Source organism: Cygnus atratus, chromosome 5 (genome assembly GCF_013377495.2).
Source record: "Cygnus atratus isolate AKBS03 ecotype Queensland, Australia chromosome 5, CAtr_DNAZoo_HiC_assembly, whole genome shotgun sequence".
NCBI lineage: Eukaryota > Metazoa > Chordata > Aves > Anseriformes > Anatidae > Cygnus > Cygnus atratus.
This window is the reverse complement of record NC_066366.1, coordinates 38,787,906-38,808,992: the sequence shown is the minus strand read 5'-3', so window position 1 is coordinate 38,808,992 and position 21,087 is coordinate 38,787,906. Positions and strand designations below refer to the sequence as shown.

General features: G+C 38.9%; 1 protein-coding gene across 1 annotated transcript in view; it reads left to right on the top strand.

Annotated features, from left to right (window-relative positions):
- Window positions 1–21,087, top strand: part of LRP5 (LDL receptor related protein 5) — a 143,644-nt gene that overhangs the window by 36,553 nt on the left and 86,004 nt on the right. Inside the window, exons 3-5 of the mRNA XM_035539937.2 lie at window positions 11,116–11,313; window positions 16,203–16,399; window positions 18,391–18,522. Of these exons, the coding sequence (XP_035395830.1) occupies window positions 11,116–11,313; window positions 16,203–16,399; window positions 18,391–18,522 (527 nt within the window). The remainder of the gene's footprint in view (window positions 1–11,115; window positions 11,314–16,202; window positions 16,400–18,390; window positions 18,523–21,087) is intronic.

Genomic DNA, 21,087 nt, shown 5'->3' with positions numbered 1-21,087 from the left:
AAATGATCATCTTAAGGTGTGTGAGAAGTGAATACTGAAACAGAGCAATGAAAGAGGGGAGCTTGGGATTGCCATGTCAGCAACTGCCATATGCTACAGACTGAAGCTTTGAAAAGGTATTTTTGCAGTGATCTCAGCATAAGGCTTTTCAGATGAATGGGAGGTGTTATGGGTACATTTATGATACATATACGAAGGACACAAAAGTACTAAATGAAACTGTGTGCACCCAAAGAAACACAATCCTTAGTTTTGTTGACATACCAAGCGCCAGAGCTGCCTGTGTTCTCCAGATAACTGATAGAAGGGGAAGTAATAATTGGTAAGAAGGAAAGTGGAGAGACTGTTTTGGACCGCAGGACTTTCAGGAGAGACTTTGTCCTCTTAATGCTGACTTCACTTCTGCTACTGATGCCTTCAGGTGAAAGGAAGGAGAGAATTTACCTGCAGGGCTCAAGAAGTTCAGTAAAATATTGATTAAAAAAATCTTCAAAACCTGAAATCTGTAAAATTCTTCCCCTAGCAAGTTGTTGTATGCAAGTATTTTAAGTAAAGTAGCAGGAATCCTATGTCTATCCTTACAGTAACTAATCTATGGTTAATTAACATTACGCTAACTTAAATGAGTTCAGTAGTATAATTCAGTAGTATAAATTAAAGAGAGAATATGTTAAATTCAGTGTTTCTTAATGAAGTAGATCAGAAATAGTGGAATGGCACTGTATAGTAATACTAATGCCAGGCTGACATCTTATAAGTGAATCCAGTTCCTCACCTTTTGACTGTTTTCTTTAGTGTAGCCTACATGTTGGTCATGGAAATGCATTTCATGCCTTATTAGGTGCTTTCTGACTGTTTTGAAAAACTGATGGGTTTAATTGGGGATTTCTGGTAACATTCCTCCTATGTTATGGGAAATGCAAAATTATTCTTTTAATAAAAACTGGATTAAAACAACTGGGAGAGAAAGTGTGGCTGGTACAGTCAAATGGAGAGCTTTTATAAAAATCACTGGTATTGTTGGTAAAGCTGTAGTGTTCTGCAGATCTAATCCTTGGTTGTGTTTGGAAGGAGGAGGAGGCACAGGCATGGTTTATTTTGCATGACTTTGAAAGACAGATCTCGGTGGCAATACTCTGTTCAGAACAGATGTGCAGCATTTCTTAAGCGTAGACAAAGTTGACCGAGTGTAACAATAGAGGACTTTGTTTCACACTAGCTTCCTGTTGCCTGGGAGTTGTACTGTGTCCAGTTTACAGCTCAATATTTTGTGGTTATGAGACACATTCCAAGATTAAGAACACAGTGCCAGCATACAAGGAAGTTACCTGGCATTAGCTGCCTGGTATGTGCTAGGCATCATACCTTGGGTTTGCCTTTCTATGGGTCCTGTGGTAGCCTTCTCTTTCCTTCCTGGAGAACTTCTCCACTCCCAATTGTCTTGCATTTACTCCTCCAGAGAAAGTACGCAAACATGAACAATCACTGTGGAATGGGCTAATACAAGGAACAAAATTTATTTGCCAAAATGGTAGGTGTCTGCAGGTGTACTGGTCACCTTGCAACATTTTGGTTTTGATTATCGTAATTACTTGAGGTGAGGAGAGAATGATAGTTCTTCTGATTTTTACACAGATAATTTTTTTTCACTTGCTGGTGTGGCTTTGCTGAGCATTAGTTCAGTCTGTAGGGATTTTTTTTCCGTTGGGAGCAGCAGCGTTAAATGAAACACTTCCATTGGATTTTAACTTGTGGCAGATATTTCTAATGTTTAGTCTGATTTAAGTATTAATCCAGTGCAACAAAGCAAAGTAAATTAAACCCTAAGCATTCTGTGAAAATGAAGATATATATATATATATATATATATATATATATCTCCTTTATAATTAACTGATTCATCCCCATTAAGGTTTATTAAAATCAGCCTCCATAGAGCTGCTGTTCTGGTTAAAAGTGACAAAATCCAGTATTGCTTAATTGCATGAGAATCCTATTGAATTAAAAGCAGATTTGTCCAAATAACTATGTCTGTTAGTTTAATGCAGTGAACTTAAGTCAACAAATCACGTACGTGGCATGACAAATTTGAATTTAATTTGATTTTACAACCAATTTCATGTGGTAGATCTGAAATATTTTATAGGTGTAGACATGACATTTCACTTAGGCACAGCAGGCTCTGGGTTGGAGCTCCTCTAGAAACAGTTGTTCCTTATTGACCAGTATTTCCTGGGGTAGGAAAGTGGGTTTGTCAAGTATGTTATCATATCGTATCTATATGTTAACAGAATTTCTGTCACTAGAATTTCTTTGTAATGATGAAATGTGTCCTTGTGCAGATAAGGGACACCGTTACTTCCCTTGTAGATTCAGTGAGGCTGTTCTGCAGAGACGAATGGAAGACCCAGTTTCATGATTGGCAATTTACATTGGAATATTGTGCTCAGTTTGGTATTTGCATAATATATATATTTTTTTCCATTTTGAATGCAATTCAAGACATAGACTAATTTGAGAGAATAGAGGAGAACGTACTGAATATACAGTAATCCTGAAAACGTGGCCTCTGAGGAAAGATCAAATGGTTTCATGTTGTTTGTAGAGAAGGAGGTGACAGAAGGGATAGAGAGGAACATGAGATTTGAAATACATAGGTTTTGACAGATGATTAGCAAAGTTGTTCTTAAAACCTTTAGTGTTTAGTGTTAGAGACTCTGTGACCTCTCTGGGCTGTCTTTTCCAGGTCTTTAAGTAGCCTTACCATTAGAAAGCTTTCTTAATAACAAGCCTAAATCCTCTTCACTCTTTTCTAGTTGTTTTTTAAGCTCAGTACTTTCAGTCTGGTCTGCTGTGGGCTTATGGAGTGTTCATCACTAAAGGCTTTAATAAGAGTTATTTTGATCATCTCTCAGGAATGTTGGAGGTGTAATTGACCATGTTGTAGGGTGTGGAGATGGACTAGCTGACTTCTAGAGGTTATTTTTAAAGCCTATTTTTCTGTGTTTTCTAGCTGAAATTCAAAAATTTGAATATATGAATGTGATTTTTTTTGGGTGTTTTGGCAGGACTGCTAAATAGTCACTTGGTTGTTTTTGACATAATGACATTTATAAAGAGAGCATCATCATTTCCACACCAAACTGGCATTCCTTCTTTAAAGGTAATGCTTGTCTAAAGCTTTCTATATTATGGCAGTGGAATTTAACTGAATACTCGGAAAGTTCAATTATGTTCTTTGTAAAGGATTTGTTACCTGCAGTAGGCAATATTACCCGGAAAGAATTTCAAATAGGGCAGCAGTACAAATTGTAGTGTAACGTGAAAGAGAGGCCCTTGTCATCTACCACCTAGCCTCAAACAGTTATTCAGAGCACTTCTGGAAATTTTCTTTTAAGGCAAGCAATGAGAGACTATTTTAGATCATCCATGTGTCTTCACTCTTCACAGCACTAGTGACAAATCTTCATTTGTACAGGATTTTCTTATGCCCCGATCGTGATTAACATGCAGCTACTTAACATGTAAGATGGCATTCTTTCCTGGGCACCTTAAAGCCTTCTTGCTGGAGCCATCTCTCGTTGACTAACGAGGTGTATTTTGTCACTAAAGGAAGATAAGGATGGGGTGACTAAGAACGACAACTGTGGGATTTAAAAAATCTTTTTAGAAAGAAAAATCATCAAGATTAAAAAATTAATCAGTTGGGAGTCTGAAATGAGAAGCCTTAGACAAACTTAATTGGTAATCCAGTGTCTCCTCAGTGTCACAGCAAAACCATGACCTATAGTTGTGAATTATGTAAGAGCAGCTCTCTTTAAAACAGCGCTTAAGTAAACTTTTAGTGGTGTTTACTGCTGATTCACCAGGACCGTGGTCCCACACAACAGTGTATTGTGTTTAAGGTTAAGCATGTTGGCTTTCTGTGTTGAAATCAGTGGGATCATCTGTATGCTGAAGCTGATGTTTATATGTGCTGTAGCGGGCAGGTTTTTGAACATTTTAATTTAAATTATCGGGTATGGTGAAATGTATTTTGAGTGTATCTTCCTTCTGATCTTATCTCCTTTGGAATAGTTGAGAGGAGGGGGATTACTATTACACACTTGTGACAATTGAAAATACTGGAGGGGAAAATCTTCAAACACTGTATGGGCAAAGAGTGTGTTTTATACTCACTTTTACTTTCACTTGTGGCCACCTTGTTAAAATACAGAAGATACTCTGATTTAGAGTAAAACATTATTATTGCTGCATTGAAAGCTAGAAATTAGTTTATATCCTGTGCTTCTATACAGTAATTAATTTAAGTATAAAAATATTTCGAAGCTTTTGGTTAATTGTTTAAAATGCTGTAATGAGAATGAATGTATGAGTAGCACAGTTGTTTTCTTAAAATGTAAAAAGGGTACTCAAATGTAAAATTGGTTATGAGTCGCATCCAGTCTCTTGGTATGGCTGTAATTTCTGGGAGTTGGAAAGCTTTTGATATGTTATGTGGCCAAATAGCTGCAAATGTCTCATGCATGAGAAACCTGACGTTCTTGTGGGAAGTGTTATTTACTCTAATTTTCAAATGGGTGACAAGCCCATTGTCTTGATGGTGACAGCCTCTATATAAATGTTTCATCATTCTCTTTTTTGGTTGTTTTTCCCCTTTTTCCTCCTCATAGGTATAAAGGGCACAAATTGTTCAAAGACCATTTGCTTCATTTGAGAGCAGAGCTGCCTGTTCAGGAAAGGCAGAAGGAAGCATTTTTCTTTTCTTTTCCTTTTTTTTCTTTCCCTTTTACGGCTGAGATTGTACGGGGGAGAGGTGGAAATGTGTACATTTCCTTAATAACCCCATTGAGCTCTCTGCCCCATTAGCACTCTTTTTCACTACAAGTTCTGTGATTCCTCATATCCTGGAAAAAGAGTGGAAGTGACTGAGAAGAAGCTGAGACTTCTTTGCCCTGTACATGTTTAGCCTTCTTAAGTAGTTGGGAAATGATGGTATTCTGATCTTTATGATTTCTACACCATTTCTTAGGGAGCAGGAGGAGGTCGATATCATATAGCAAGAGGATGACTTCGGTTGTCTCGGTGCTGGTGTTTGAGGTGACCAGGGACATGGTCTTCATTTGCTATTGGCCCTGAGCCCAAAGAGATGGTGGAAGCTGGAATTTTCTTTGGTTAGAAGTCTTGATGGATGCTGTTTTTTAAAATGCACAGAGGATTGTTCTGTTCATCGTGAATGGGTGACTTTGGTTTGACTCAAAACATGTTTTTATTTTTTTCATGTAAAATTAAGCAATGATATAAACTGAAGAACGACTTTTTTCACGTAACCAGTTGAATGTGAACTTAAACAGGATTATGTTTGTTTAATTGTGTTTGAAATTACAAGCTTGCAAATGAACAGGCCCTGACAAATCATTGATGGTCAATTGAGTGTCCTGTTTTCCCTAATTTTGAGTTAACCTGCATCAGAATGCTGAAATAGATCAAATCCATTGGCTTGAGTCAAGCTTTCAAGGGTGGTTGTGTGAGATCTGTGGGTAAGAGAGCAAACAACATGTCCCTTGCAGGACTGAATTGCTGTTGTTCGCTATGTTTGTTGGATCCCTGCCCTCTATTAAGTCAGTACAATGTGTAGGTATCATTTCTTGGTCTGTCCTGACACACTGTAATCCAGTGTTCCTTATGGTCACAAAGATGATTTAGGATTGGAGCATATGCCGTAGAAGGAGAAGCCAGTTGAGCTGAGACTGTTTAGCCTGGAAAAGAGGAAGCTCAGGGGGATCTTACCAAAGTGTATAAATACCTTGATGAAGGGGAGTAAAGAGGATGGAGCCAAACTTACCTCAGTGCTATCCAGTGAAAGAACTAGAGGCAATGAGCACAAACAGAAATAAGTTCCACTTACAAAAGAAAAAAAATCTTTTCTACTTCGAGGGTGGTGAAACACTGGAATAGGTTGTACAGAGGGGCTGTACAGCTTCCATCCTTGGAGGTGCTCAGAACCCACCTGGATGAGGTCCTGGCTGACCTGCCTTGGTTGACCCCACTTGGAGTGGTGGGATTGGAGTAGGTGATCTCAAGAGGTCCCTTCCAGCCTGAACAATTCAATGCACCTGCGAAAAAGGTGCCATTCTGGGGTAGGGCTCCTGACCTCCCAAAGTCTTTTCCCTACCTTCTCTTCTGAGACTTCCCTGACTAACCTAGAGTGGAGGTAGGTTGCTGAGTTGCTTGTGGGGTGCTGTCAATATGAAATAATTTCTTTAAATATTATATGTCTTCATTCCTCCTCAGAAATGTCTGGGAAGAAAATGTTACCTTGCATTGTCCCTTTTGCCTTCTTTACCTCATTTTCTGGCCAGGAGGAGCAGTTATAAGGGCTCATTTTAGCTTCTTATAGTGGTTTTCCTGTTTTCTGTATAGTTTTTTTTTTTTTTGGCATATGAATATGGTAGGCATTCTTTTAGAGGGGTAAGTGCTTTACCTCCCCCCCCCCCCCCCCCCCCCAAAGGAAACCCTAGCAGTGCAATTTCTTCTTGTTTCAGAGGGTTTTGCAGTAATACTGAGTTCCAAGTGGAGAATTCTCTTCCTAACCCTGCTGAGCAGTGCAGCCTATCAGCTGATAAGCCACTGTTTCCTCTTCATTCTCAGCTGCCAAATAGCATCCTATATACATTAAAAGTATTTTAAGGAATATTAAAAGAATAAACCTTTCACAGTGAAAGACATTGTAGGGAACCTGTAGTGGAGAGAGGTGGTTCTCGGGCTTGTTTTCTTTTTGTTTTGTTATAAATATGCACTTTAGAATGCGATTAGGTGTGATTAGTTGTAATTATTGCCTGCTGTAGCATATTCTTGGGCTGGAGCAGGAAGATCTTTTATACATATATTTATATTTATATTTTTATATATATAAATGAAGATCATCCAGGTTGAAAAAAGGAGGCAACTTGAGTAAGTGTCTTGCAACTTCTTGCTATGCAAGACAGCCATTCTTTTTCTTTCTGTAGATGATTGGTGCTATTTCTTGTAGCAGTTGAGTTTTTGGAGCTTAAGCAGTTGGATGGGGGAAGTAAGTTTTGAAAGTGCAGGATTCTAAGCTTCATGGTAATTTCCTGTAAACTCCTGTTTTATGCCTTGGGCTTGTATAAGTTGGAGAACTTTGAAATTGGAGAAGTCTGTGCTGATTTACATCATCTGTATGACTGGCTCGTTTTGTGTAAGCAGGTTATGTAAGATTTGGCAACCGCATTGCATTTGGGGAGGTGGAAAAAGTGTTCAGCCAGTGTGGCTTCTTTTTATTATGACCATGGTACCTTCCAGCTCGGATGGCTGATCAGCTGCTCTTTGAGGGCATAGCCGTGATTCGTAATCTCTTCAAAAACGATGACAACAGAGATGAAGCAGCAGGAAATAAGAAATGACCTGCAGCGTTACAACTGAGGGGAAATACTGTCCTCATCCTGTTTTTGCTTCTGCACCTGGAATTTTAAAATGAGTTAAGCTGGCAAAATTAAGGTCACTGGGGTGCAGTTCACCAATTTTATAATCAGTTTATTTTGCAAGGTGGCTTTCAGTCCCGGTCTTCTGATATTACTGAAGCACCATTTAAGCCCTGATTCAGTGTGGTAATCAAGTATGTGCCAAAATCTAGTGACTTGTTGGCTGTTAAATTTCTGGCTGATATGAATTTCTTTCCCCACAACCCTGCACTTTCTGTTTTTGAAAGTTTGGGGTTAAAGGCTAAAACCCAGCAAAGGAGAAGTAGTAAATGACAATTAAGGTTCCCCAAAGAACTGAAGAAAGGAACCAGAGAATATGTCCCAGGGTTGATTCTCTGGTGCTCTTTGGTTTTTCTTTTTGAGAGTAACAATTTGTGATAGTTGCATAGCAGTGAGTTTTGCTCACAATGGCTCTTTTTATTAGCTCTTCAGGAGTTCATGTTTTCTTTTGCTTTCATAGCCTCACTGTTCTTATGCTTTTATTTACCTGTTGTAATCCAGGGGGGATACAAAACTCCTGGGGTGCTAAATCTTAGCCCTAAAAACACAATCTATTGAATTTGTGCTAAAATACAAGATAGCAGTTCCGATATTTTTAGCTTCCCCCAGTTGTTATGGTGTGCCCTAACCCAGGGATATTTAAAACTGTGCAACTTACACTTAACCAACCAACCAAAAGAAAAAAAAAGTTTGCAGTGCTGCTCAAGCTAAGCTTGTGTCATTCTTTCCACAATAATCGTGGATTTTTTCCAGGATTTATAACTTGTCTGTCTTCAGCTGAATCTCAGCGTAGCTTGTCTCAGCCAGGATACTGTTTGTATTTAATTTGGTCCAAACTAGCTTTGTCACTCTTGCAAAACAGACTGGAAAAAAAAGGAAAGTTTGACACTGCATTCTTGAAAATCCCCCACAGGCATGCATTTAAAACATGACATTTTATGGCCTTATTAATGTTTCGTGTCAAATGCTGTGTTGTGCCTTGTGTTGACCAAAAAAAGTCAAAACAGTCTGGATGCTGTGGTGTGGACGGGGGTTGAAGCGGGCTGCCCTAGCTAGTGACTGCCCATTTGCTAAGATAGCTGAGAATGTTTTCTTGTAGGGTCCTCATGTCAGAAGCAGATATGGGGACCAGGGAAGGAAGGAACTGCTTCGTTTGGCAGCGGCATGGTTTTAAATAGGCTTACACAGACCAGAGATTCCCCCTCCCTGCTGCAGGAACAGTTCAGCTGTTCTTACAATGATGTCTAAACTCCCAGTTCAGTCTTGATGTGTTAAGAGACCCCCAAAATGGTGTTGCAGTTCTGTTACTTTGGTTTTAGACCTTTGAATGGCAGCAGCATCGGTGAGGATTGAGCTTGGTTCCTGCTGATGAGCTAAAAAGTAGGGATGTAGTTCTTCTGTGGCAAATTACGTGTGAAGTTGAAAGTGCTGGTTATATCCAGCAGTCTCTGCGTGGCCACGTATGTGCTTTGTGGGAAAGCACATATCAGCTATGAAACAGGGCAACAGGTTCAGGGGCAGAGGGGGTGAGTTAATGGAGCTCAAGCTCCAAAAATATAGTAGAAAAGCCACGAGGGCCCTTTGGCTTACCGACTTTTCTTCATCTGAATGTGTTGAGCTTCAGGGCAGGCCGCAAGCCTTATTTAAGAAAAGAGAATTGAGAAGAGGGAGTTTGCTCCAGGGTAATATTTTGTGTAGGCAGGATATTTTTCATCCTTTTTATTCTAGCCTGCTTTTAATTGGACTTGGGTAGTTTTGTCTCTTTTGTTTTGCTTTAAGTAACTATTGCAGGATTTCTGATTCAGGTCTGAGCTACTTTTTAGTCTGTATTTATGCATTTAAGTATATAAATGAGTGTGGCATTATCATAACCATATTAAATAGCCTAACATCACCTTTTGATAGCCAGGGTTTTCTTCATTCAGCAATCAGGTTTTTGACTGCTCTGAACTGATTCTTCACTTTGTATTGAATTCAGAGATGCTACAAATCTGTGAGCTAGGGAAGATGCAGGAGAGAGGAGATTCTGTTTTGTGGTTTGAAATTTCAAGTGGGAATTCCAATTCAGGAATTCTGGATAACCTTTTTTTTCTAGGAGCAAGAACTGTTGATGCTGAGACAGCTGTACTGGGACTTCTCTCTGTCTCCCTCCTCCTTGTTCATTTTCTTTCCTGTAGAGAGGTCTCAAGGTGTCCTTTGAATACTTAAAGCTAGCATGGGTGAGCCAAATCAGAGAACTGATTTGACTGAAAAGTGACTTGACCAAAAATGGCCGGATCAGTTCCTCAGTCTGATTCACCAGCTGGTTGTATACACGGTTTCTTTTATGTCTGCCCTTCTCTGGCTTCAGTTGTTTGTCAATAGCTGCCTCACCACACAGTTTGAACTGCCACAAATTACAGCCTGACCTGTTAAGGAAAACCAAAATGAGTGGCAATTTACATTCATATGTTGGTTTGTGAGCTGTGGCAGCTCAGCTCCTGCTTCTGCTTCTTCAGGATCAGCTGGCCTGGCCTGGCTGGGGGAGCTCAGACATTTTGGGAAGGCGCTTGTGGACAGGGATCCACTGCAGCCATCCTGAGGTGAGCCGTCTCAACTCATGAATCAGAAGCCTGAGGCCTCATCTGTATGGAAATTTTACTAGTTCAGCTGGCAAATAGCCTGTTTTACTGTCCCACACTCAAAAATGTATGTTTATTGTGATACGAGTTGTTTCTTTCTCTGTTTGAGCTCCTGGTGGCAGGACATAGCTTTAATGTCACGTAGTTAGTGCGAATACCCAGCTGTTACCTGTCCAGTGCTGCTGTTGATATAGCACAAAGAACCTGGTGTGTTGGGGAGTCCAGTGCATGGACACTTAACTGTGTTTGAGTGCTCACTCAGGTTGAAGGTTTGCTGGCACAGACGATGCCAGAAATATCTGTATCGGCACTGGGAAAGCAGTCAGTTTTTCTGAGTGGCCTTAGGTAGCAATGTGTAGGGTTAGCTGTGTTGTGTTTGCACGCCTGGGGTGCCTAATTTGCAATTTGGATGTCTGTCTCTGGGTAATACTGGCTGGAAACGGACTGTCCTCTCCTAGTCAGAAAGCATCTCTCCTAACTGCACAGTCTCAGCTCACCCAGGCACTGGAATTTGCTGATTTCTCATCTTCTTGGTGTACCAACTTTCAAAAGGAAGTACAGCGATGGTCATTTTGGAAATTGCCAGTTTGGGTAGTAATTGGTTGTTTCTGAATGTGATTTAGGATATCAAGTTGTAATAATTGGCCATGCAACTTGTAATAACTGGGCATACATTGGTTGTACATGCTTGTGACAATCAGGTGATGCCCAACATTGAAATATGATGGCAATACGTTAAGCAGGCGCAATACTTTTGAGACCTGCTCTAATGAAGGACTTTTTTTTTTGTGCTCTCTGGAATGGTGATTTGAACTGGTGAGTGCTAATATATTTTGGGGATATGTATTTGTGCATATACACGGCTTTAAGGTGCAACACAAAATAAGCAAAATCAAAACAAAACACCTCAGAACTCTATAAAAGCCACTATTCCTTCTGTTGCTGAAGCTAACAAACATGTATCGTGATATATTTTCTCCTTTCTTTTTTAGATACATGTATTGGACTGACTGGGGAGAAACACCCAGAATAGAACGAGCAGGAATGGACAGCAGCACACGAAAAATAATTGTTGATTCAGATATCTATTGGCCAAATGGACTCACAATTGATCTTGATGAGCAGAAACTTTACTGGGCTGATGCAAAATTGAGTTTCATTCACAGAGCGAATCTGGATGGTTCCTTTAGGTAAGTTTCCTTTAGTCTGTAATATGGTGTGAATTATTCCTCATTTCGTGCATTTGTTTTGCACTGAGACTTTTTTCAGTAATCTAGAATAATGTAAATGCCTTATTGTTAATTTTAACCTCAATTGTTGATAGCCTTGCAAAAATAAAACACCCACATGCCATAAAACTGACTTTAAAATTTAGAGTATTTGTATCATTATTTTACTCTAGATAGTTTCTAGCCTTCTTGTACAGCATTTTTTTTAAGGCTCATACTTATCTTTAGAATAATTGGAAATGCTCTTCTGTGGCTCCAGGAAATCTAACATTTAACCAATGCTTATAGGGATTTTACAGGATTTTACTGTATTTTTTTACAGCGGGGTAATATATGTTGAGACACCTGTCCTTGGCCCTGTCCAAAGATGTACTTTGTGACATGCCTATAAAGTAACCAAATTCAGCTTATTTCAGGTTGTGAGCAATTGTCATTTTCCTAAGGCTTGATACAAAGCACAGTATACAAGTTTTGTTTGGAGGGCTTCTGTACAAGGGTCCCTGTTGATTTTTGGCAGAGAGATGACCCTTTAGACAGGCCAGATTTGGGCACTTGAGTTTGTACCTGAATCTCTGTGAAGTGTTCAATGGGCACGTTGCGTTGGCTCTGAAGGGCAGCTGCCATCTGCCCGTGAAATGTCCTGCTGAGGATGCAGTTCTCTGTGTTTTGGTCTAGCTTTGGTCTTCAGGTAGTCTTAAGGAACAACCTGTTGAATAGGCAGTAGTATACTGAATGCCACGCTGCAATTGATTTCTGTGCAATTAGTAGAATTACGTTCGATTTGGTTGGATGAGGCACCCAGAATTATACCTTCTTAAGTGTAGCCTACCCAACTCTTTGGATCCTAGATTTTCACATGAAGACTTAAGTATGTGCTTGGGTTGTGTGGATAGCAAGCTCACAGTGCAGAAGTCTTTCTGCTGATATTCTTTTAAAAAGCAGCAAATTATGACACTACATTATCAATTTACTGTAAGAATACTGTAAATGAGTTGTCTTATCCTGAAACACAACTTCAGATGCTGAGATTTTGTTAATCGTTCTAAAGAAGTTTACCTTGTGGAAATAGAGAGGGATGTTGGGTTATGGTATAGTGCTCTGCCAAACTGTGCGTTGTCAGCAGGTTGCTGTCCTGACGTGTCAGCAGCACCTTAAGGCAAACTGGAAATTGCAGTGACCTTTATATAATGCACATAAACTCTGTATTTTAAAACATCTAAAATTTATTTGTTATGAAATCATTGAGTATTGATCAAAATTCGGAGTTTTATGTCTGTCTATATAATATGCCTCCCCCTCCAAATAACACTGCATTTTTTTTCATGGTGTTTCTCATTTCTTTTTGCAGAGGTGCATTCTGTGCCTGATTTTCACGCTCATAAAAGAGGCATAACAATATTGATATCCTTCATAAAACGCTCTAAGCTCTATTGAGAGTACTATGGAAGAGCTAGATAATGGTGGCATTGTAGTCAGTGACAAGTACTAAGTGACAGTCAGAAGTACAGACAAGGGAAAAGGCCTTTACAGAAGCAGAGTGGAAGCTCAAAGGCTTGATACAGGTTCATAGAAAGAAAATACTGTCTCAAAATTCTAAATCTAAGAGTTTTTCGGACAATGCAATGTACATACGTTTCTCTAGTTTGGGGGTAGGTGGCAGAGTGTAAGATTTCCCGTCGCAGTCTCAGATTTCTGCCAGTTCTCTTACACGTGCAAATTTAATAAACGTTACTTCTAAGTTTGAGTGAAAACTTTGAGTGAGTAGGAATTGGTAGGTCAAATGTATTTTGCTTGTGTTAAGGTAGAGAGAGAGCACCTGAAAGAGAACCAGCCTTTGAATACATTAATCCCAGCAATCAGTCCAAATTATTCTGTGATAAATTGGTGCATTTTGTGATAAATTGGTGCACTACACTCCCTCCCCCCTCACATGCAGTATTGTATCATAAAGGAATCAGTATTTTAGGAAAAATTAATGTATGTGCTATTTTGCATTTAAAAAAAAAAAAGTTTAGCTCACTGATGCACACTCTTACATATTTTACTATCAGCTGCTGGAGAGCTGATGTCACACTGGATGTCAGGACACTCCTCTGCAGGGTGCGTTCTGTGAAATTCCTTGTCTCTAACTGCATGTGGGCTTCAGGCATTATTTAGTATAATAGCTTAAATGTCATTTAGCTGTGTATGTTTTAGATTGTAACTATGACAAAATTTCCTTCTTAAAATGTTATGCCTATTAATAAATCCAATGAACATTGATCTTAATTTTCTTTTTCAACACTCAAAGAAAAAGTGAAATTTGTGAAGTTTCAAATGCTTCTTCTCCTTCCATCCCAGAATTGCTTCAGAATTCAAATAAAAAGGAAATGTACCCTCTGCATGGTGGATTAATGCTACTGGATCAATCTGCCTGTTACATTAGCAAGATTCAGTTTCCAAGCATGTCAGCTGGAACTTTTTCAAGGGATGTAATTACGGGAGAGGGGGAGACTTGATATTTAAGAATGATGGAAATAGGTACACTATATAGTGGAAAACAGCTGCTACAATACTAGAATACAAGTCCAGTCACTACTGTTACTAGTTTAAAAAAAAAAAAAGAGAGAGAAAGCAACAGCAAAGGTGAGAGTGGACATGGAAAGTGAAATCAGTATTTCTATTTGTTCTGCAGTATTTCATGGTGAGAGAAGTGATAATTTGAAGTCCAGAAATGTTAGAGCAGTTTTGGTTTTATATTTGGAACAGGAAGAATAATATTGTTTTTCCCCATTGCCTGCTTTATACATGTATATGAAAGTATTTGTTTGCGTATGCCCATCTGTTTTAAACTTGTCCTTTATGCTCAAGATGTGTCTGAATACATATGAAGAATTCTAGGGCTATGTTTTATTCCCTCTCAAGAAACTGCAAATGGTAGCTATGCTGATAAAAATGAAACAATCCTTTCCTTCCCAAGCATTAGATGTTTTTATTATTATCATTAATCTCATCTACGGAAACAATTCAAATCTGAATATAGGTATAAGAAAAATTCATTCCTTACTTTCCTTCAGGATGACGCTGAGACTTAAGGTTTCTCCAAGTTGTATGCTGAATAAATTTGAATACTGGTTTGCTACGTCAGAGCACTGGTTTAGAAGGCATGTGAATGCCTTTTTGTTTGTACACACACAAAATGCATGAAACTTGTGAAAACCGAATTTGTGTTATTTTGACTGAGGAGTTGTCAAGTGTGTTTACACTGAGTTAATGTCTCTGAGACTGATGAATCTAAATTACAAAAATTTATTGCGATATGTATAAACTTGGGGATCTTGTGAGTTCAGAAAACATGTTGGTAATGTCATGTGTTTGGTGAAAATGTGAAAATGCATGCATCCACAGAAGCAAAGGAGTGTGGCTGAATGAGGAGGGTGTGCTGAAAAACATCTGAAGTGTTTCCGATTTATTTTCATCACAAGTATTTAGTCTTAGACAAAGTATAACTGACAGGAGACAAACAGTTTACTGCTTTTAGGGAGAGAACACTCAAAAATAACACATCAAAAACCCTGCAAAGTGTCTAGTATTTGAGGTGACCCCAGAAAAACTCGGTGAGAAATAAGGTATCCAGGCAGGACGTGTTTGACTGAGAGGAGAGAGAGGAGGGAAGAAGAGAGATAATAAGTTGGCAGAAGTCTCTTACTGGGTTTGAACCTTCTAGGGAGAAAAGAAGATGCTCTCTGGGCTTTGCACCTCTTTGGGCTTTGGGAGCTACTGAGCTAGGTATTTCATGTGGCTATGAGATGGCATGAGCTGCTGCAGTGGTAAGGAAGCTGGTTCCCGAAGTAGGCAAGATATTTTTCCAGATGCTGTCAGGTCGTTTTCTAGGGCAAGCCTTTGCTCTACTTTTCCAAAGGGATACCGAAAAACTTTTGTTTCTTGCTGTTGGGCAAGTTAAGAGGGGTAATTTATAGAGAGTCTTAGGTCATTTCTTCATTTTCCTACTATAAGGAAGGACTGGGTGCAGCCGATGATCCAAAATGTGGAAATCCTGGGTAAAGAAATCATATATTACAAATGGAGACCAATAAATAAATAAAAATGAATGTGTTAATTGGAGGAACACACTCCAGACCTGTGTTTCCTCCAAAAGGCAATTGTATTTGGATGTTTGCACAGCCCTGGTAAGGAACTTTGGTGTGGCCTTTCAGAGGTCAGTGTACAGCTGGATTAGATACTGTGTTGCTATGAAACAAAGTGTATTTGTTTCCTCATTGCTATGAAGGAGCAAAGTCTAAATTTTCATTCCTGCATTTTTGCATAGCTAACTATGTATTTGGGAGGTGCTTGCCATCACGCTGTATGGGCATGCTGACATGATGTGACTCATGGCTGCTAAAACTACTTTTTTTCTTTAATTTGCAACCTTCGAGGTTAATTGTTAAGTTTGTCCTATGGTGGCTGTTGCTAACAGTGATTTATTTGAAAGCATTTTCAAATTGATGTGTGAAGAAAACTAATTTTCAAGTTATGAAGACTGGGGAAAAAAAAGGAAAAAGGAATCTGTATCATGAGCGCTTTTAACATGCGGTAGAGGAGGATATATGTAAAACAATCTGTAAAGATATGCAAATGAATGTGTTGGTTATGCGTCTGCTTGGCTTAAGTTCCTCTAGATTACTGTAAAAACTTACTGTACATTTCAGTGTGATTGTTGCTTTTATCACCAGATGATTCTCTTGGTCCAGTGTTTTTATTAAAAGATGACAATCCCTGTATGAGTTGTGAAGAAAGCCAGATGTTTTTTTCCGAATGGCACCTACTGAAAGCAATGCATGCTAATCCTTGCCCTTTCTTTTATGTAGGCAAAAGGTTGTTGAAGGTAGTCTTACTCATCCGTTTGCACTGACGTTGTCTGGGGACACTTTGTATTGGACGGACTGGCAGACGCGCTCCATTCATGCCTGCAACAAACGAACAGGAGAGAAAAGGAGAGAAATATTATCTGCCCTGTATTCGCCAATGGACATCCAGGTCTTAAGTCCTGACCGGCAGCCCTACTGTATGTTTTACTTTTCCCTGAAGCTTTTTGCATTACTTTAATTTATTTGTCAGGAATAACATTAATCATAAAAATGGTCAGTGTGGAAAGTTTTAGTGTTTTGAAAACTTTTGGGAAGTTTGGTCTCTAAAGGTGTAAGTACCCGAGTCCTTTACATCTCTTTGAAAAGTTCAATCCAAGTAGGTAGGATCTCCATCATCCCAGTTGGTAACAAAATCCCAAATCCAGGGCAGTACTTCAGTGACATATTTTGATTTGGATAGCTCAATGAGAGTGATAAAGACTTGCCTCACAACTTTTTAAATACCATGATTTTAAAGACAAATGAAAAAGTGCATATCATGGCATTTTAAAAAAAATTATAAGTACAATTACCATAAAATATGTAATGTTCATTTTGTACTTATAAGGGTAATTTTTGAAGTCCAGACTTGACCTTGCTTATCTTCAGTATGTAACAAATAGTTCATGAATGTTTTCAGAATGAATGGCATTTAGTCCTGAGCTTGTATAAGAAACATGTATGCCTGTATTTTTTTCCTTTGTGTGTGGTCCTTCAAAGAAAGTTGAGTGTAGAGAATGGAGTATTGAAAGAGCCCATGTGTATTTTGTATGTGAGTGATTTCATGTAGAGATCAGTCTATTTTTTTTTAGTAGGAATGTGGAAATGTGATTTTAAAATGAGTGGAAATGTATGTAATTCAGTAGCTGTGGGAAGAACCATCTCTTGCCTAGAGGAGATACTCTTGCTGTTTGGATTGGCTTCTTTGTTTATGCCAACTATAACGTTAGCTTCCCTGAAGATAGCATCTGTTTTCCTAGTAAAGTTTATAGGATGTCAGTAAACAGGCTTGAAAGTAAGCAAAAGGAGTTTGGAGATCATCTTGGTGATGGAACGTGCAAATTTTCATTGAGGTTGTCAGGTATGAGTAGCACCCTGGTTTATCTCACTGCTCCAGATAAGAGTTTGTCTATACTGAATTCTTGTCATTGCTTTTAGCTAAGGTTATGCCCCAGCCTTGGGTCACAGTATTTCTGAGTCAGTCACAAGAAAATATGATGCACAGGGAAGCAGCATCTGCTGAAAATAGCTCAAATGCTGTTGACTTCATTAAGATCTGGCTCAAATTCTTCTCCATCTTCTTTCTCAGTGCCTGTCAGTGGAAATACCACAAATCAAATTAGCTGAATTGTTTTTATTTTTAGAATAAAGTAGTTCAGAAGCTTATTTAAACTATGATTGATTTTTGGAGAGGTCTTGCACAGCTTGCAAGATTTTTTAAAATGTAGCAATATTGTCTATATTTATGGTTATGGTTTTATCTGTTGCAGTTGTTACTTGCTCCAGGTAAATGAGATAGGTGTGTGCAGTTGCACTCCCATCCTTACCCCCCACCCTCCTTATTTTTATCTATTTATTTATTTTACATTTTCAAAATAGCTGGGAGGCTGAGAGAAAAGAGTAACTACTTGTAATCTTTTTAGTATTTGAGCTTTTCCTAATGTTGATGAAATATGCAAGGGACGTAACATGTTCCCTTCATGCATTTCCTGGTGATTCAGGGATATGTCTTGCTGAAAAAGCTCTACAGCAGAGAAAGGTATTTCCTAAATGTAGCAGCACTGTAATGTACAAGCTATCCCAAGCCCCAATTTTCTTTTTCATGGTGCTTAGCAGACCCACCATTCGGCAAAGGAACTAGTGTCCGTAGTTCTTAGCTGTATTGAGCTTGAGAAACATTGAAAGAACTGCACAGTGAGAATGTGAAATTGGCTTTGCATGAGTCTCAAATTAAATACCCTCAGAAAGAAGTTTTTGGAGAGGTGGGGAATCAAATGCTTTATTTTATGGCTCCTCTGTCTTTTAAAACTAAACTTGTGCCAGTCATTTGTGATCTATAATTTCTTCCTCAGGGAGGGTTGGAATGGCTTTAGGGGTTATAGAAAAAAGGAAAATAAAATGTATTGATTGTTTGCTTGGTTTCTTGAAGTTCACACTCCATGCGAAGAAAACAATGGTGGTTGCTCCCATCTGTGCCTGCTATCTCCCAGAGACCCCTTCTATAGCTGTGCTTGTCCCACTGGTGTGCAGCTAGAAGATGATGGCAGGACATGCAAATCAGGTAAGAGCCTGGCTTTTCTACAGTAGCAGCCTTGGCTTGGCTTGGGTTTGCTGCTTAAAAGTTGAATTGTGAAGAAGTGGATTGAGAACTGTCTGACATGCTGAAGTTTACCTGTTGCTCTGAAACTGTTGAGTTTTTGTCCTAATTGCAGAAACTTTGCACCTAGATCTCTGAGTGATCAGAAATTTTGTGCCTTTTGACTGTGTCACCAATTCCCTCTAGAGAGGAAGAGGCATGCAGAGGCTCTTGTGGAAGTGATTTATTAGAATTAACCTACTCTAGGATCTCTTTCCATCTGGACTGAGGACCATGGACAGAGAGGTTTGCCCCCTCCTGTTCATTGGCTTGTAGCTACTGATGCATAGTGGCGGCCAGGTTGTTGCCTTCCAGTTGCATCTCAAAGAACAATATGCTTTAGATACCTTCTGTACACTGAAATGCCAAAAACGTTCAAGGCACAGTCCATGCGCCCATGTACTATTTCAGAGATAAACCTGTGTGTTGGCCCTGATTCGATTAATTTCATAATGAAATAATCCGAACAGAAAAATGCAAAGTTAAGGTTTAAACTAAAAATACCATTTTTCTGATGCTGAAGGTGATTAATGTCTCTCTCTTTGGGCTGTCCTTTGTGAAGGGATATATGAGGAAATTACACAGGGAACTTTTTCTTGCTGAATCTAGTTTGTGATTTTGGACATTAATTTTAAAAAGTCAGCCAAGGTTTTGTGCAAAGCAGCTTATAAAGTTTGCTGATTGAGATAATGTAGGTAGAGAAAATACTGTTTTAGGTGCCTATTCCCTGTCACTGAAAAATAGATGAGTCTTTTGTACTACCATAAAAAAAAGCTGTTCAAAGAACTAAGAGCTAGAGTATATGCTTTAAATGAAGCGTATAACTAGATGCATATTCATATTAATAAGTTGAGTGAGACAGGTGGTATACTTGGAAAACTTGGCTTTATTGTTGATGAGGAAGCTTCTTGTACAAATTCATCTTGCAAAAACAGGATTAACACTGATATGGCCATAGAGATGCTAGGAGGCAAGGTTTAAGACAAGATTCTGATTACAGACTGAAAGACGCTCCATTGCCCATCTCTGCTGCGTTTTCATGAGGCCAGTCAAAGTGTATAGTCACTTTCTGATGCGCCTTGATTCCTCTGAGTACTAAAGCAAGCATAATAGACTCCTTTCATTTGTGAACTTGAAGCAGAATTTGAACACTGAACCTCCAAGGTTTAAGGGCCAGCTTTATTAGCTCATCCTGCTGCAGTTGAAAGGCTTATAAGGTAGTTCTTGCAGCTGCTGAAAGACCTTTCTCTTTCCTTCTTCCAGCTTTGGAAAGTTTCCTTTTCACAGCCTTTAAAAAACTTTGCTGAATACGCAGGACAACCTTTTTAGACGTTCATATTGACCTTATGTTTCTGGCAGTGGGAATGAAGGTCAGCCTGCTTTTGGCATTTTGGCGGATAGCACAAGCAGGAGTGACTGCTTATACTGTGATTTCACCTTTCCATTGTCAGGGCAGACAATCTGTCAAGGGTGTTCTGTCAAAGGAGGGCAAAAAAGTGGGATGGGAACAGGAAATCTGGTTTTGCATAAGAATGCGGCCTTTTGGTTCAGTTTTATGGATTATTTCTTTCCCAAGCTCCACATCTTTTGTTATCCTGTCTGCCTTATGCCAACATCCATGTGCTTCCCTTTCCACTCTTATAAATTAACTCCTTGGTTGCAAGGAACTGACTTTTTGTTCTCTGCACGAGTCCTTTGTAGTAAAGCTGTATCAAGAACTACTGATGCAACAGTGTTGACCACCTCTCCATTTTGTTCCCTATTAGCTAGAGCACTAAGTCACTTAGGCATATCAAGTTCGTTGACATTAGGATTTTAAGGCAATTGCAAAAATGGTACCAGGGATTTGTCTGCAAGAGGAAAAAGCATTTTGTTCTCAAAATCTGTGTCTGTATGGGGAGTTCACTGGTATAAACATAGCTATGTAGTGTTATTATATAGCTCTGTCAGAAAGTATTCTTGTGCAAAAAAGCCCTGAGATTCGTAAGCAATTTCAGCTTCCTTGGATACTGCAGAATATACACATATAGTTCTCATGTTCAAATATTCTGTATAGCTTATTGCAGAGTAGAAGTGTTGAATAGTAATGGGCCTAAGTAATTAAGAAAATATGAATTCAAGAACAGACAGTGCCACTATTTGTTTTGTTGTGGGTTGTGTCTTTATACATTGGAACTTCTGAAGTCTGGATTTTTAGCCTTTTTCTAAACATAAATGTTGATATGCTGAAGCCATTAATAACTGTATCTGTATTAAATGAATAACTCATTATTCTGCAGTCTTGGCTTTCAGTGTTCATTCATTTCTGCTTTCTCTCTGGTGCTAAAGAGTTATTCTGCATAAATTAAAAATGTTGTACAGTAGATATACATCACTGATAATGTTAAATATATGGACAGATTGGCAACTGGTACCAAGTTCAAGGTCTTCTCTGGGAACATGTACTTGTTCTGTGTAGGTAGATGCTTTGTGTTGCTTCCCTCCAGACAC